This window comes from Eptesicus fuscus, chromosome 19 (assembly GCF_027574615.1).
Source record: "Eptesicus fuscus isolate TK198812 chromosome 19, DD_ASM_mEF_20220401, whole genome shotgun sequence".
Classification (NCBI taxonomy): Eukaryota; Metazoa; Chordata; class Mammalia; order Chiroptera; family Vespertilionidae; genus Eptesicus; species Eptesicus fuscus.
This window is the reverse complement of record NC_072491.1, coordinates 42,011,714-42,024,655: the sequence shown is the minus strand read 5'-3', so window position 1 is coordinate 42,024,655 and position 12,942 is coordinate 42,011,714. Positions and strand designations below refer to the sequence as shown.

At 42.8% G+C, this 12,942-nt stretch overlaps 1 protein-coding gene across 1 annotated transcript in view; it reads right to left on the bottom strand.

Moving 5' to 3' along the window:
• The window catches only part of CRISPLD1 (cysteine rich secretory protein LCCL domain containing 1), a 38,154-nt gene extending 28,452 nt beyond the window's left edge, over positions 1-9,702 (bottom strand). Inside the window, exon 1 of the mRNA XM_008150322.3 lies at positions 9,442-9,702. Within this exon, the coding sequence (XP_008148544.1) occupies positions 9,442-9,702 (261 nt within the window). The remainder of the gene's footprint in view (positions 1-9,441) is intronic.
• Between the last annotated feature and the right edge of the window lie 3,240 nt (positions 9,703-12,942).

Genomic DNA, 12,942 nt, shown 5'->3' with positions numbered 1-12,942 from the left:
AGTTAGTAATTCTCAAGTCTATGCTTGAGGAGACGCAGTATTTAAGGAAATTCTTTAGCAACTGAGAAAGTACCATCTATCAGTTCTTTACACATGGACTCAATTTATAAAAAGGAACACCTGTATTTTAGTTTATTGATAGCCCATTAATTTTAGATAGATTCAAGACCAGAAAAAATATATGAAAGGAAAGATAAACTCTCACAATAAATGACTCTATAGTATCTACTTATGCATTAGTTTTTATATCTGAATATCAAAATAACAATAACCTGGGTGTTGAAAGTAAACAAAATATTAATTGCTTTTATTTAATGTACTCAGGGATGCTTTTCTAATTTTCAAAAATAAAACGAGATGGATTAGCAAATGAAAAACTTCTTGGAGAAGTTAATACAAGAAACAGTTTATGGACACATAGAAATGGAAACCTACAATTTAACACTATAACCGCAATTTAAACCAAAGGCTAATATTAAAACTAACAAACATGAACATGTATATGTTTACAGACTTTTAGTGAAACGGCTATATTAAGTTGCTCATTGTGCCTATATTGAGAAACCTATACTAGGTCTTCACTAATAATTCTTGCCTCAACAATGATAAATTGTTTTGCTTCCAAACAGTCACTGGGAGCTGCGTAAACTCTTTTCCTGTTTCCCCAAGCGGCTAGGAAGCTCAAAGCTAGTTTGATACCCAGAGCATTTTCACTCAGTTTTCTTCAACAATAAAACCAAGACTAAGGTGATACTTTAAAAAAATAAATGGTTTTCAAAAGTCCTTACCTGAAAATCTGAGACAGGATACTGTGTTAAGTACTCTTCATGAGTTCCTAGATAGCCTTTCTGAGCTCCTAAGTGCCCGCTCTCTGTCCCAAAAGGCTCAACTCTACATACTGAGTTATTTCAGGCTCCTAGCCCCGGATTCCAGTTGGATTTGGCCAATGGAAGACACAGACAGGAAATCAGAGGGTGGGAGCTGAGTTTAGATCTGTATTACTCCCCCCACCCCCTTTAACCCCACTCATCATATCTGAATACAGATGCTCCTCGATTTAGGATGGGGTTACTTTCGTCCTTACAAACCCATTGTGAATTTAAAGTATCATTTTCGAAAAGGCATTTAATACAACTAACCTACTGAACATCATAGCTGACCTAGCCTACTGTAAGTGGAATACATAATTACTGAACAGGGGTTGGCCCACTGTCCTACTCTGCTTTTCATGCTAATGTTCTCATCTTCTGTTGCTTATGGAGGGAGTGAGAGTAAACTGGCTTTTGGAAGGGGAGGGCAGATCACCTGAGAAAACAGTGGGCACTTGAGGAGGCAGAGGTGGGTTCCAACTCCTTTCCTCTCTTAAAATTGGCTGGCAAAATGGGTATCGAGTAACCAGGTAATTCCTGGAATCTCTCTATTCTTGAAGTCACTATAAGCTGAAAGATCCAGAGTATTTCCCCAACAAACCAGAATGGAAACTCCCACTGGTTTTTAAAAATTGCAGCTAGGGTTTGGGTGGATTTAGACCTGCACCTGACCAAGTCAATTTCATTCATTAGTCCTGCCAACGTCTCCTTGAATTTTCTGAGACTGATGTGATTACAAAGGGGTTTTAGGGTGTGTTCACACTCTGGCCACTTCTCACCACCCACTTCTAGCCACCCCACCCCTAGCCACCATCAGCCTTTAAATGAATTATTGCAATAGCCTGTCTCCCTGTTCACACCTTTGCCCCACCTCCCACCACCAATGTCAATTCTCAACAAAGCCAGAGTGATTCTGAGTAGGTGAGATCATATATATGCCAGTCTGTTCAAATAGCTTAAATGTCTTCTCATCACCCAGACTGAAAGTGAGCCTTTACCCACGTCTGTTTCTGCCCTCCTCACTTAGACCTCTGGCCTGGTTTCCTACATCTCTTCAAACCCTCACACTCAGCCAGCCATGGGCCCCTTGCTGAGTGTGCAGATTCAAGGTCTTTCACTCCTATTCCAGGCAGGAAGGACATTTTGTTGTGTGTTACTGGGCTCTAGACAGTGCCTGGCATATGGTAAATTCCTAATACCTGGAAGGAATAAGCAGCAGTAACAATTTCAACATTTTGTGGCATTTTTCTGGCTCTGGGTGTTGGACTCTTCTGTTAAACCACTTCCCTCCTGCCTTGCTTGCTAAGACCCTAGATTTGCTGCTTACATTTAAGGAGGAATCTTTAATCTCCCAGAAACTCCAGCGTAAGTAAATACTAAATTCAATAGAATGTCACTTTCTTCCCACAGGTATTGCCATCTACAGTACAACATTCAAAAAGAAAAATACATTAATTTGAAAGTGTTAGTGTCTTAAAAAAATTAAAAACAACAACTATCTATTCAAATTAAGGTTTTGTGAACTTTTAATTCTGTAGACCAAGATACTTAACACATAACTTTATTGTATCTAAACAATATTATTAGATGGGTTATTGCAATAGCCTGTCTTCCTGTTAGATGGACTGATATTATTAAAATAAAATTACCTTAGGAAAATTAGATAACCTATTGCAAACAGAGAATTTTAAGCCTTAATAACTTTAAATAATGATAATATTCTTTGAAACCAGAAAGGCATTTCATGTACCTTTCAAGGCATGTAAATTATCTACACTAATAAAAAAGTAAGATGCAAATTGACCACACCATCGCGATGCCCACCAGCCAATCAGGAGTATGCAAATTAACCCAACAAAGATGGCGGGCTAATTTGCATATGCAGGCGCCGAGTGGCTGGGGGCAGGGCGGGATGATTGCATCATCACCATGGTGACGATGCAGGCGTTCTGCACTGCCCCAGCTGCTCCGGGCCTCTGGGCAGCATGGGAAGGCGGAAAGGTGGCTCCAGCTGAAGCAAAGGCGGTGCCAGCAGCCAGGGGAAGGAAGGCCCATTCTTGCACAAATCTTCATGCATTGGGCCTCTAGTCCTATATAATAAAAGGCTAATATGCAAATCGACCAAATGGCAGAACAACTGGTTGCTATGACACGCACTGACCACAGAGGAAGTGTCGCTCAGCCAGAAGTCTGGCTCATGGCTGGTGAGCACAGCGGTGGTGGCAGGAGCCTCTCCCATCTCCACAGCAGTGCTAGGGCCTAAGCTATCAGTCGGACATCCCCACGGGCTTCCTGACTGCAAGAGGGCGCAGGCCAGGCTGAGGGACACCCCCCAAGTGCACGAATTTTGTCCACTGGGCCTCTAGTATCATATAACAATAGGTGCAGATATTTTTGAAATGATTGAATTTTTTAAAATTACCAGGCACGTGCCAGTGTACAGGGAGAAAACAATCTTTTTAGAAATCGTGGCAATAAAACCTTAATTGCAGTGAATTCCTGTCACTTTTAGCAAGATAAATGTGTAAACACTGAGCTTTATTTACCTAAATGAGTCCTGAGGCCATCATTTCTTTGTCTGCATTTATTCTGAATATCAGTCTCTAGTGGAAAATTCGGTCAGCAGACAGGAATTCCACAAGAGTAAACAGAGAAACTCACAAGCTAAGAACACTTTTTCAGGCTAGAGTTCAGGCTATGGACAGTCAGAAATAGGGCAAAACTGAGACCAGCATCACCCTGTTCAGCAAACGAGGCTGTCCCACGTCCAGTTTCTGGAATTATCTGCTGGACTGAAGCCCAGAAGAAGAGACTTGAATTCCAAATTTAAGCATGGCCTTAGGGAGAATGTCGGTGGCAAACAGGCACCAAGCCACCGACATGCCCCAGGGGCCACTGGTTGGTTGGCTCACAGCCTCCTCCGCTGCCTGGCACAAGGAAGGGTACCCAGCTGCATTGTGTTCTATCTTTGGAAATGTGTGTTCCAAGTCTCACCCACAGGTCGGGGAAGGGCAAGCAGGCACAGCCATCCACCCTCCCCGCACAGCCTACCAACGTTCTCTAAAATACCTGGAGATAGTTCTAACAGTGAAAAACAGCTCATATAACTGGCCCCTGTGTCTTTTTTAGGTAAAGTGTCCTGGTTGCTGAAGCACATTCTAGACTTTGGTACATTTTGTAACACGGTGAACTATTTAGTTGATTTTAATTAATTATGTTAAAAATTTAGTCATCTATGTTAAAAATCTGTAGAAGAGGTACCCATTAATTCATTATATTATTTAAATTCCAGAACTTTTGGATATTTTTACTATAATCTCAGTGGCTCTACATTACTGGACAATTTATAGTACAGTGTGAATGTTTTTTAATGTAGGAAAAAACCCTGCATTATTTGAGTCATTTACTCAACTTCATCTCTAGTGTTTCCAAATTCCAGGTCAGTATCTCCAGTGTTGGTGATAGCCTACCTTACACACCTTTTCTTATTTTATTCCCTCTTACCTATCCCCCATATGTATCTCTTATATAATTCCATTGTTCCATCCACTCCTTCATTCAACACTTATTTATTGAGCATTCAACAATATTTAATCAACAAATATTTACGGAGTACTTCTTCTATGGATCAGGCCCGGGTTTATATAAAGAGAAATAAGGCACAATCCTTACCTTTCTAGGAATTCAAAGTCTTGTAAAAGAAAACAGACATGTAAATATTTAATTGCAACAAAATGTTAATACTAAGTAGGTTTGAATAACATCTTTTAGGAGTGCAGAAGGAGTGGGCTAGGGCAGTGGTAGGCAAACTCATTAGTCAACAGAGCCAAATATCAATAGTACAATGATTGAAATTTCTTCTGAGAGCCAAATGTTTTAAACTTAAACTTCTTCTAACGCCACTTCTTCAAAATAGACTCACCCAGGCCGTGGTATTTTGTGGAAGAGCCACACTCAAGGGGCCAAAGAGCCACATGTGGCTCGCGAGCCGCAGTTTTCCAACCACGGGGCTAGGGAATGGGTGCACCAGAGAACGTCTTATTGAAAGATGCTTGTACTTGATCTTGAGGAAGAGTTGGGGAGCAGACAGGAAGCACAGGCATTCTGGGTACACAGGAAACTGAGCAAGGAGGCACAGAGCAACTGCCCCCTTTAAGAACAGTGAGAGTTCATTGTGAACACAGATTCAAATATACGCAAGGGAGTTGAGGGTAAGGGGCATATTGGATTGACCACGCCTCCTTATCTAAGCTCATCAGCCTGGGCTTGAACTGTGAGCAGCAGAGAGCTAACACAAGTTTTGTGCAGCTGAGTAACCACCCCAGATTCGTTTGAGGGAAAACAGAGATTTAGTAACAGGGAGGAAGGGGGACTAAAGTAGAAAGAAAGTAGGAATGGACTGGTATAGTCTGCTGGCTGGGAGCCATGGTTGCCAATCTTGGGGTGAGCAAAGGTTAGGATGCAACAGAAGAGATGAATTCAAAAGACATTTCTGAGACAGAATCTACAGAATTGGCACGGAATTGTGCATTTATGCTTGTGCGTGTATGTCGAGTGGAAGTGGGTGGAGAGCAGGCAGGAGTTGAGGATGTGCCCGATTTTCTGGGTGCTGTTGTTATTGTTTACTTAGAGAGGACTGGGCAGGTGTCAGTGAGAGAGAATCCAGGGAGCGGAGTGGGAGGACAGACAGGGTGGAGTAAAGGGTAAGACAGCTCATTTTCTTTTTGGACACCTTAGCTTGAAGTAAATGTTGGGTAATATTACACAGCGATGACCCAGGCAATAGAAAATATGAAAATGAATCTCACAGAAGATGGCTGGATGGAGATCTAGACTATGGAGCCATCCATATATGGATGATATTTACAATCAAAGGACTAGATAAGGTCCCGGAGGTAGGAGAGAAGACCTGGGGAGCAAAGGGTTAAGAGATGAGCAGGAAACAAGAACATGTGATGAAAAAAAAAAAAAAACACCCAGAAAATAAACGAACGAAGAGATGGGGGTCTTACAACCCATGGAAAGGAAAGGTTTGAAGAAAGAGAATATGCTCAACAGTTCAAATGTGTTACCTCACTACAGCCTGTGGGGTTTATATCCTTACAGCAATGTTACCAGCGAGGAAAGCAAAGCCCAGGATGGTTGCTGATTGTCGGAGTACACATACCAGTAAGCAGCACAGACGACAGGTGAACCTGCTGCTGCTATCTAGGTCCAAAGACAGTATGTTTTCCCCCTACAATCCATTGCCTCTTCAACAACAGCTTCATTTGATGACCTAAAAGCTCCAGTTTCTCATTTTACCCTAAACTAAATGTGGGTAATCTCTCTCCTTAGGATCACTGGTTTCCATAATCAGTAACTCCCTCTCCCCTTCCTGATTCTGCCACAGGTCTGTGCTGTCATCAGCCTAACTGCTTCCGTTCTGGACAACCAGCCTGCCACCTACCGTTCCTCATCCTCTGCCTCTACCGGAGACATGCTCCACCCTTTGCCACAGTGGGTGGTGGTCCCGGGCATCTTCCCCACTCATTAACCCTCACCATGGGGAATATTCCATTAGTCTGTGCTCCCTGGGCAGCATTCAAATACATACAGAGAATGTGGTTCTCTCTGCTTACTTGAAATTTTCCAACTGTGACTATTCTTCTCAATCAGCTTGTAAGCTCTTCAGATGAAGATGTGGTTTCCCAGAGTCAATTTTTAACCCCAATAATTAAATGAGCATTAAGAGTAGGGGTAGGGATGTATGTTAATAAGTGTGAATGTGGCTTGGCTGCCACAGGTTCAAGGACAAATAGACCCAAATAAGCACCAAATGTAAATAAGGTAACTGGCTATTCCAACTGTTAATGTCATGTGACCTATAGAGTAAAAGTGGGGGCATTTAGCATAGAGGATTGCAGATTTTACAGGTAACAGCTCTTCAGCCGGCATTCAGTTTTTTTCTTAGAATAAATTCACCTTAAAAGAACTCTTCGAAGATCAACCGAAGGACTTGTATGCATGCATATAAGCATAACCAATGGACGCAAGACACTGGGGTAGGTGGGGTGAGGGCATGTGCGGGGGGCCGGGGGGAGGGGGGTAGGGGGGTAGGGGAGGCCGGGGAAGGTCAATGGGGAAAAAAAGGAGACATATGTACTACTATTTCTAATACTTTAAACAATTAAAAAAATTATTCGAATAAATTATGTTTTCACAAGGTTGATAAACTTCTGTACTTACTATGTAATACATACATGAGCAGTATTTCGAATAAAATAATATTGTTCTTTTATTCTCCCCTTAAATGTATATTCCAGCCCTAACTGGTTTGGCTCAATGGATAGAGCGTCGGCCTGCAGACTGAAGGGTCCCAGGTTCGATTCCGGTCAAGGGCATGTACCTTGGTTGCGGGCACATTCCCAGTAGGAGGTGTGCAGGAGGCAGCTGATCGATGTTTCTCTCTCATAGATGTTTCTAACTCTCTATCCCTCTCCCTTCCTCTCTGTAAAACGTCAATAAAATATATTTTTTTAAAAAATGTGTATTCCAGAAAATGTGGGCCAGTATTACAGTTGGGCACTGAACTCCTCAGCAGCCCAGTTCACTGCCAAGTCACAGTTCCCTGGCTGGTTTCTGAATCTACATTTCAAGGATAGAATGAAACCAGTGAGACTTACAAGCAAGTCGGATAAACAGCCCAAACCAGACACCATACAATAGACAGTTATTTTCTTTGGAAGTCAGACATCAGAACGAAGCACAGAACTGTTCTTTCATTATTTCCATATTACTTGAAACACACATAAATATTCTCAGATTGTTTTTGTGGGTTTGAACTCCCAACTTCTTCCTTATTTTAAATAAGAAGCAACGGAACGTGGAATAATCCTACGGTGGCCGCCTTGGAAAGACCCCATACTTGGCTCTTTCTGTTTGAAAGCTCATGGATGAAGAAGTCATGGAGTTTGTTTACTTTGGACAAACACTTCAGCACACACAAAGCAGAAATGTGAGACATACTGATGTCGTTTCCTGCAAAGAATTTTGTAAAGAGCTAACAATTTCCTCAGATATTCTATTTAAACAGTATGTGGAGACATAAAATTAGGTATATGTTTTATTAACACCTCATGAGACCTTGCAATATGCCTGGTACTGAGCTGAATTTTACATAGATTATCTCATTCAACGCTCACAACAACCTTCAGAAGTGAGTACACATGCTAGGTAGACATAAGGAAACTGAAGGAGAGAGAAATAAATTAGGAAGTTGTCCACAGCCACGTAGCTGAAGGGTATCAGTGCCGGAATTTAAACCCAGGCAGCCTGGTTGCTGGGGCCCAATTCTTAATCTCCGTTGAGTTCTATTGAGTGCTACTTACTTTCTTTAGGGTAAAACATTCTCCCGGTGAAAGCTAAAAGAATATAATGCCATATTTTGTAATGGGTAATGTGAACTTTGAAGTCCCATGTTCAGTGGGAGTTACCCATCAAATGAATGTAAATTTTGAAAAAAAGGAAAAGGAGAATATACTGAAATGAACTGCACCCTGCAATGTATCCCAGGAGAAATGTTTTCTCAATAGTCATTAAATAAGTTTGCTATCACCAATGGTTATTTATTATCAGTCTTTGATGGTGCATTCCTAATTCATGCAAGGAGTATAATAGATTTTCGAATTTTTTTCTAAAATTTTAGGATATAAAGTGGTATATTAATGACTTACATGCTAGTAGTCTTTAAAAAAATAATGTGGTTCCACAACTTGTTAGGTCACATATTTTTATTTAATCCTTTGCCCGGGCTGATTCTCACACTTCAAAGTTCACAAATAAACCCAGAAGAACAAAAAAGCCATCACCATGCACTCAACATAAATCCACCACAAAAATGTAGCCTTTATAATAGGTCACTTACATATTTGTAAGAAATAAGGGCCCATTTGAAAAAAAATTAAACATATATACACACACACACATACATATATACAGGGTGGGGCAAAAGTAATTTTACAGTTGTAAGTATGCAAAACACAGAGTTTATTCTTGTGTTATTATTTATTAATTATTGTTTTATTTTCCATATGGACAACTGCAAACCTACTTTTGCCCCAGACTGTATAATCAGCAATCCACAATGCTTCTTCAAATTATTGGTCCCTGATTTTTCAGATCCACCACTCATAAGAATGTTCCACTAGTTAAGAATTAGAAAGTAATTGTTCTACTAAGTCACTTAAAAGCAAATACACCAGCTGTTCACATTTTCAGAATCAGAATGTTCCTGGTAAGAGAAGAATTTAGAGCACTTAGTAGAAGCATTGACATCTAATGGTATTTAATTCTGCTCTGAAATTCTAAAAGCTCTTAGAATGAAATGAACACTAATAAAAGAATACGCATAGGAAGATACTCTCGAAGAAAATCTTTTGTGGGTTTTTTGTTTGTTTGTTTGTTTCTTGTCATACAGGACAAATGGTAAAAGATTAAATAGTAGCACGAGGGCATTTAACCAAGCGGGTTGAAAGCATAATACAAAAAAACACACATTTCTTTGTACATACCATCAGAAAAATTTCCTTACCATATACTCCATGTTAGATGCTGTTGGGTACACCTGACTTCGTAATTTATTATGAAGGTCCAAGATACTCTGCATGTCATTGTCTGTGATGGCCCTTTTCCCTCTTTGCTTGGCCGTCCACCACTCGCCATCCTCATCCAGGTACTTTTCCAAAAGTTTTTCCAACAAAGTGGCATTAGGCACGACCATGGCTGGAATTGCTTTAGCCATGAATAGCAGCACTGTGGTCATTCTGAGCCACTCCCACGTGGTGCACTTCATAATGAATGATCTCAGGGTTTCCCTGGGAAAATCTCCAACACAGGCTCTTCCACTCCTTTTGGCTATAATGATATGCAGTGTGATTAACATGAAAATCTAGGCAGATATTCATCCTCTAGTGATAAAAGCAAAACAACTGTTGCAAAGGGAGAGCACCAGTTTAATTTCTCTCTATATAATGCCAGCAAATGGACATGCACTTTTGAAACAACTAATCCCACCCATTTTTCCTCCAAAGAACTTAACACAATGAAATGTATTGTTTCCCAAAAACAGACAATACATTTTCCAAAAATATTTATATATATAAATGAGGCCAAAAAGAAATAGCAAAAGTAGCCAAAAAGAGTCAAAGCTGGAAAATAATTTCTGAATCACAAGGCTCCAAATAGCTATAATTACACAGCCAGCCTGCAAAGGGCATTGCCTATCTAGAATGTGTTATATCAATGTAGACCATGTTTCTCTGTGCCCTAAGGCTTTACTTTGATCCCAGAGACCTAGCTACAGTTCACATTCAGAATGTCCGCAACATTCTGAAACTGAGGTGGCTATTTTAAAGAAATACAAAAAGGTATTTCATACATGCGTCCCTGAGTACAATCAGAGGGCCCAGCGAACGAATGTGAATGCATGATTCGGGTCACTGGAGGAAGCCTCCTCTGACCCAGACGCTAGCCTAACAATACCTCAATCATTATTTCCTGGAAGTGTGCCTAACCTGTGGCCCTCATCCGATGGAAACAATTCACCCGCAGCATCAGAGCTTTCCTGGCCACTCGCCCCAGGCGCACTGCTCTCTCAACCCAAGAGAAAAGCGCGCGCCGGAAGGAGGGGGTGAAACTTACAGTCTCTTACAAGAACCAGCTCCCCGAAGTCTCCATCGCAGCTGCTTTCCGAGCAGCCCACCCACCCTCGGGTCTGTTCTGCAAGCGGGTTTTATTTTAAAAGTAGGGATTAGGAAGGAAAGGAGGGTGCGTGGCGACTGGGCGATGCGTTTTAGGAATATCCTTACCTCTCCAGTGTGAAGTTCCCCTGGCGAGCGGAGCCCAAACGAGCCGGCCGGCCTGCCGTCCCTGCTCCACGGGCCACCGCACTCGGAGAGTCCCCTTCGGGAAGGGCTGGGCGCCGCGCGTCCAGGGCGACCTGTGGGCGCCGACTGCAGCGGGACGCGAGCCTGGGCCTCCGCGCTCCAGGAGGACCTCACCGCGGCGCAGGCAAAGCTCTCCAGTTAGAGCCTGGAGTTGGAGCGCAGGGTGCCGCCTGGTTAGCCGGCCAGGGTGCGCGCCCGAGCGTCTCCGAGCGCCCTCTGCAGGAGCTGGGTGCGGGGGCAGCAGCAGATCCCGGCGGCGAAGGCTGGCGGCGACCCGGGACTCCTGCTCCGAGTGGCGGCGGTGCGCAGAGCCGGGCGCCCAGAGCTTCCCCCGCTCGCTCCGGCCCCGGGCATTTATTGCGGTCCCTGCGCGCGCACGTGACGTGAGCGCCCTCCTCGCCCACCCCCACCTCTCCCAGCCGGGACGGGCGCCAGCCGTGGGAGCGAGGAGCAGCCGCCCGCCTCTCCGGGGGCCCCGCGAACCAGGACGCTCGGCCTCTGCGGGGACCCTGGGGGAGGTGTGTGCTAGGAGAGCCCAAACTCCTCCCGCCCCTCGCCGCTCCCCACCTCCCGGTTCCTTCCAGATGAGATGCAAAAATGGTTTTTAACAAGCCTTGCAGAAAAGGAGCTGCCCGGGAGACTGGCGGAGGGAGGGGGGTGGAATTAGCAATCTTTGCGCAGGGAGATTGGGAGATGCAGGAGGGGAACTAGGGCGCCGGAGGGGGAAATGAGGAGAGAAGGGCCTTTCCTTTTAGGTATTTTCCCTAAGGGATCGCCTCTGTTTCCGAGAGCCATTCTCCAAGAACTCAGAAATTGTTTTGGGCTCCTTTAAACCTTGATGGTGACCAGATGGGGAAGGGGTTTCATAGCGTCAAGGTTGATCTCCGACTCAGGATTGCCGGACGGTTGAGAGCCCACTTCATCCTTCACGTATGTGGCATTCGCTTCCCAAGTTGACCACAGCACTTTTTTTTTTCTGATGATGATGATGATGATGATGTAGACATTTATGGAGTTGATCTAACGTGTACCGTCAACTAATTTATCAGAGCTATGTGGACAGGAATTCAAAACCCAGACCTAGAATTGATGGTGAAATGAGCGAGTGAGTTCCCTTGCTGTTCATGCTGTAATCTGGAGTAGGAAGATTATTAATTCTAAATTCACAACGTCTCACCCTACTGTGTGGTGTGACTTCTATGGGTACATTTTTTAAATTAAGAAACAATTTACCTTTGCTTCACTCCTGTAGTGAGTGATGATTTGAATTTTCTTTATCTCTAAATGCTAGAGTATGTAGCTTATGGTCCAATAAAGTAAAACATTCTGATAGTAACTACGAAAGTCATCGCAAGCTGCCGCCTGTCTCCACCATCCAGCTACACTCCGTCAAACCTAAAAATTCAGATCCGGTCAAGAAAAGGGCGGCATCACCGACCAGGTCACAAAGGTGAAAGGTTTGGGCAACATACTTTCATAGAAGGCGTAATTTTGCAATTTCATAGCAGCTTAAGCACAAAAAGACTGTTACAAATAGTTATTTATAAGCCTCATGCTTATATTTAAAAGGAGGGTTATAACAGGGTTCAGAAAATGGGCTTTCTTTCCCCCTAAACGTGATGGACGACCCTGAAGTTTGTGATCAAAGAACTATCATTTATTATAGCAGATGAAGAGCACGTTTCTACGCTGCAGTTTTAATGAGGTATTATAAAGCATACCGAGCATCAAAGACCGTTAAAAGTAATCCCATTACTTGAAACATTTTCAAATAGAATCCAGTTTAGGAAGAAGGCAATGAAGATGATAAAGAAACGAAATGAAATGCATTGACTCTGGAATGTTTCCATTATGAACTTTGTGCATATTGTATACACATTATACATCAGGCACCTACAGGCTTGCATTAAAGAAAATAAGATTTGGTTTTAGGTTTTAATGCCAAAACTTTCTCCAGGCAAGAAAAAAAGTTTATATTCCTTGTTTCTGTTGGCTTCCAACATGGTACTGCGGGTCATACTTTTATGTAAAGGAATGATTTAAACATTCACTGTAGTCAACATTAACATACCTGACTTAACATATACGCGTAATCTGGAAATACCATTTTAAAGCGTAATCAAACACACTATTCTCAAAGACGATAC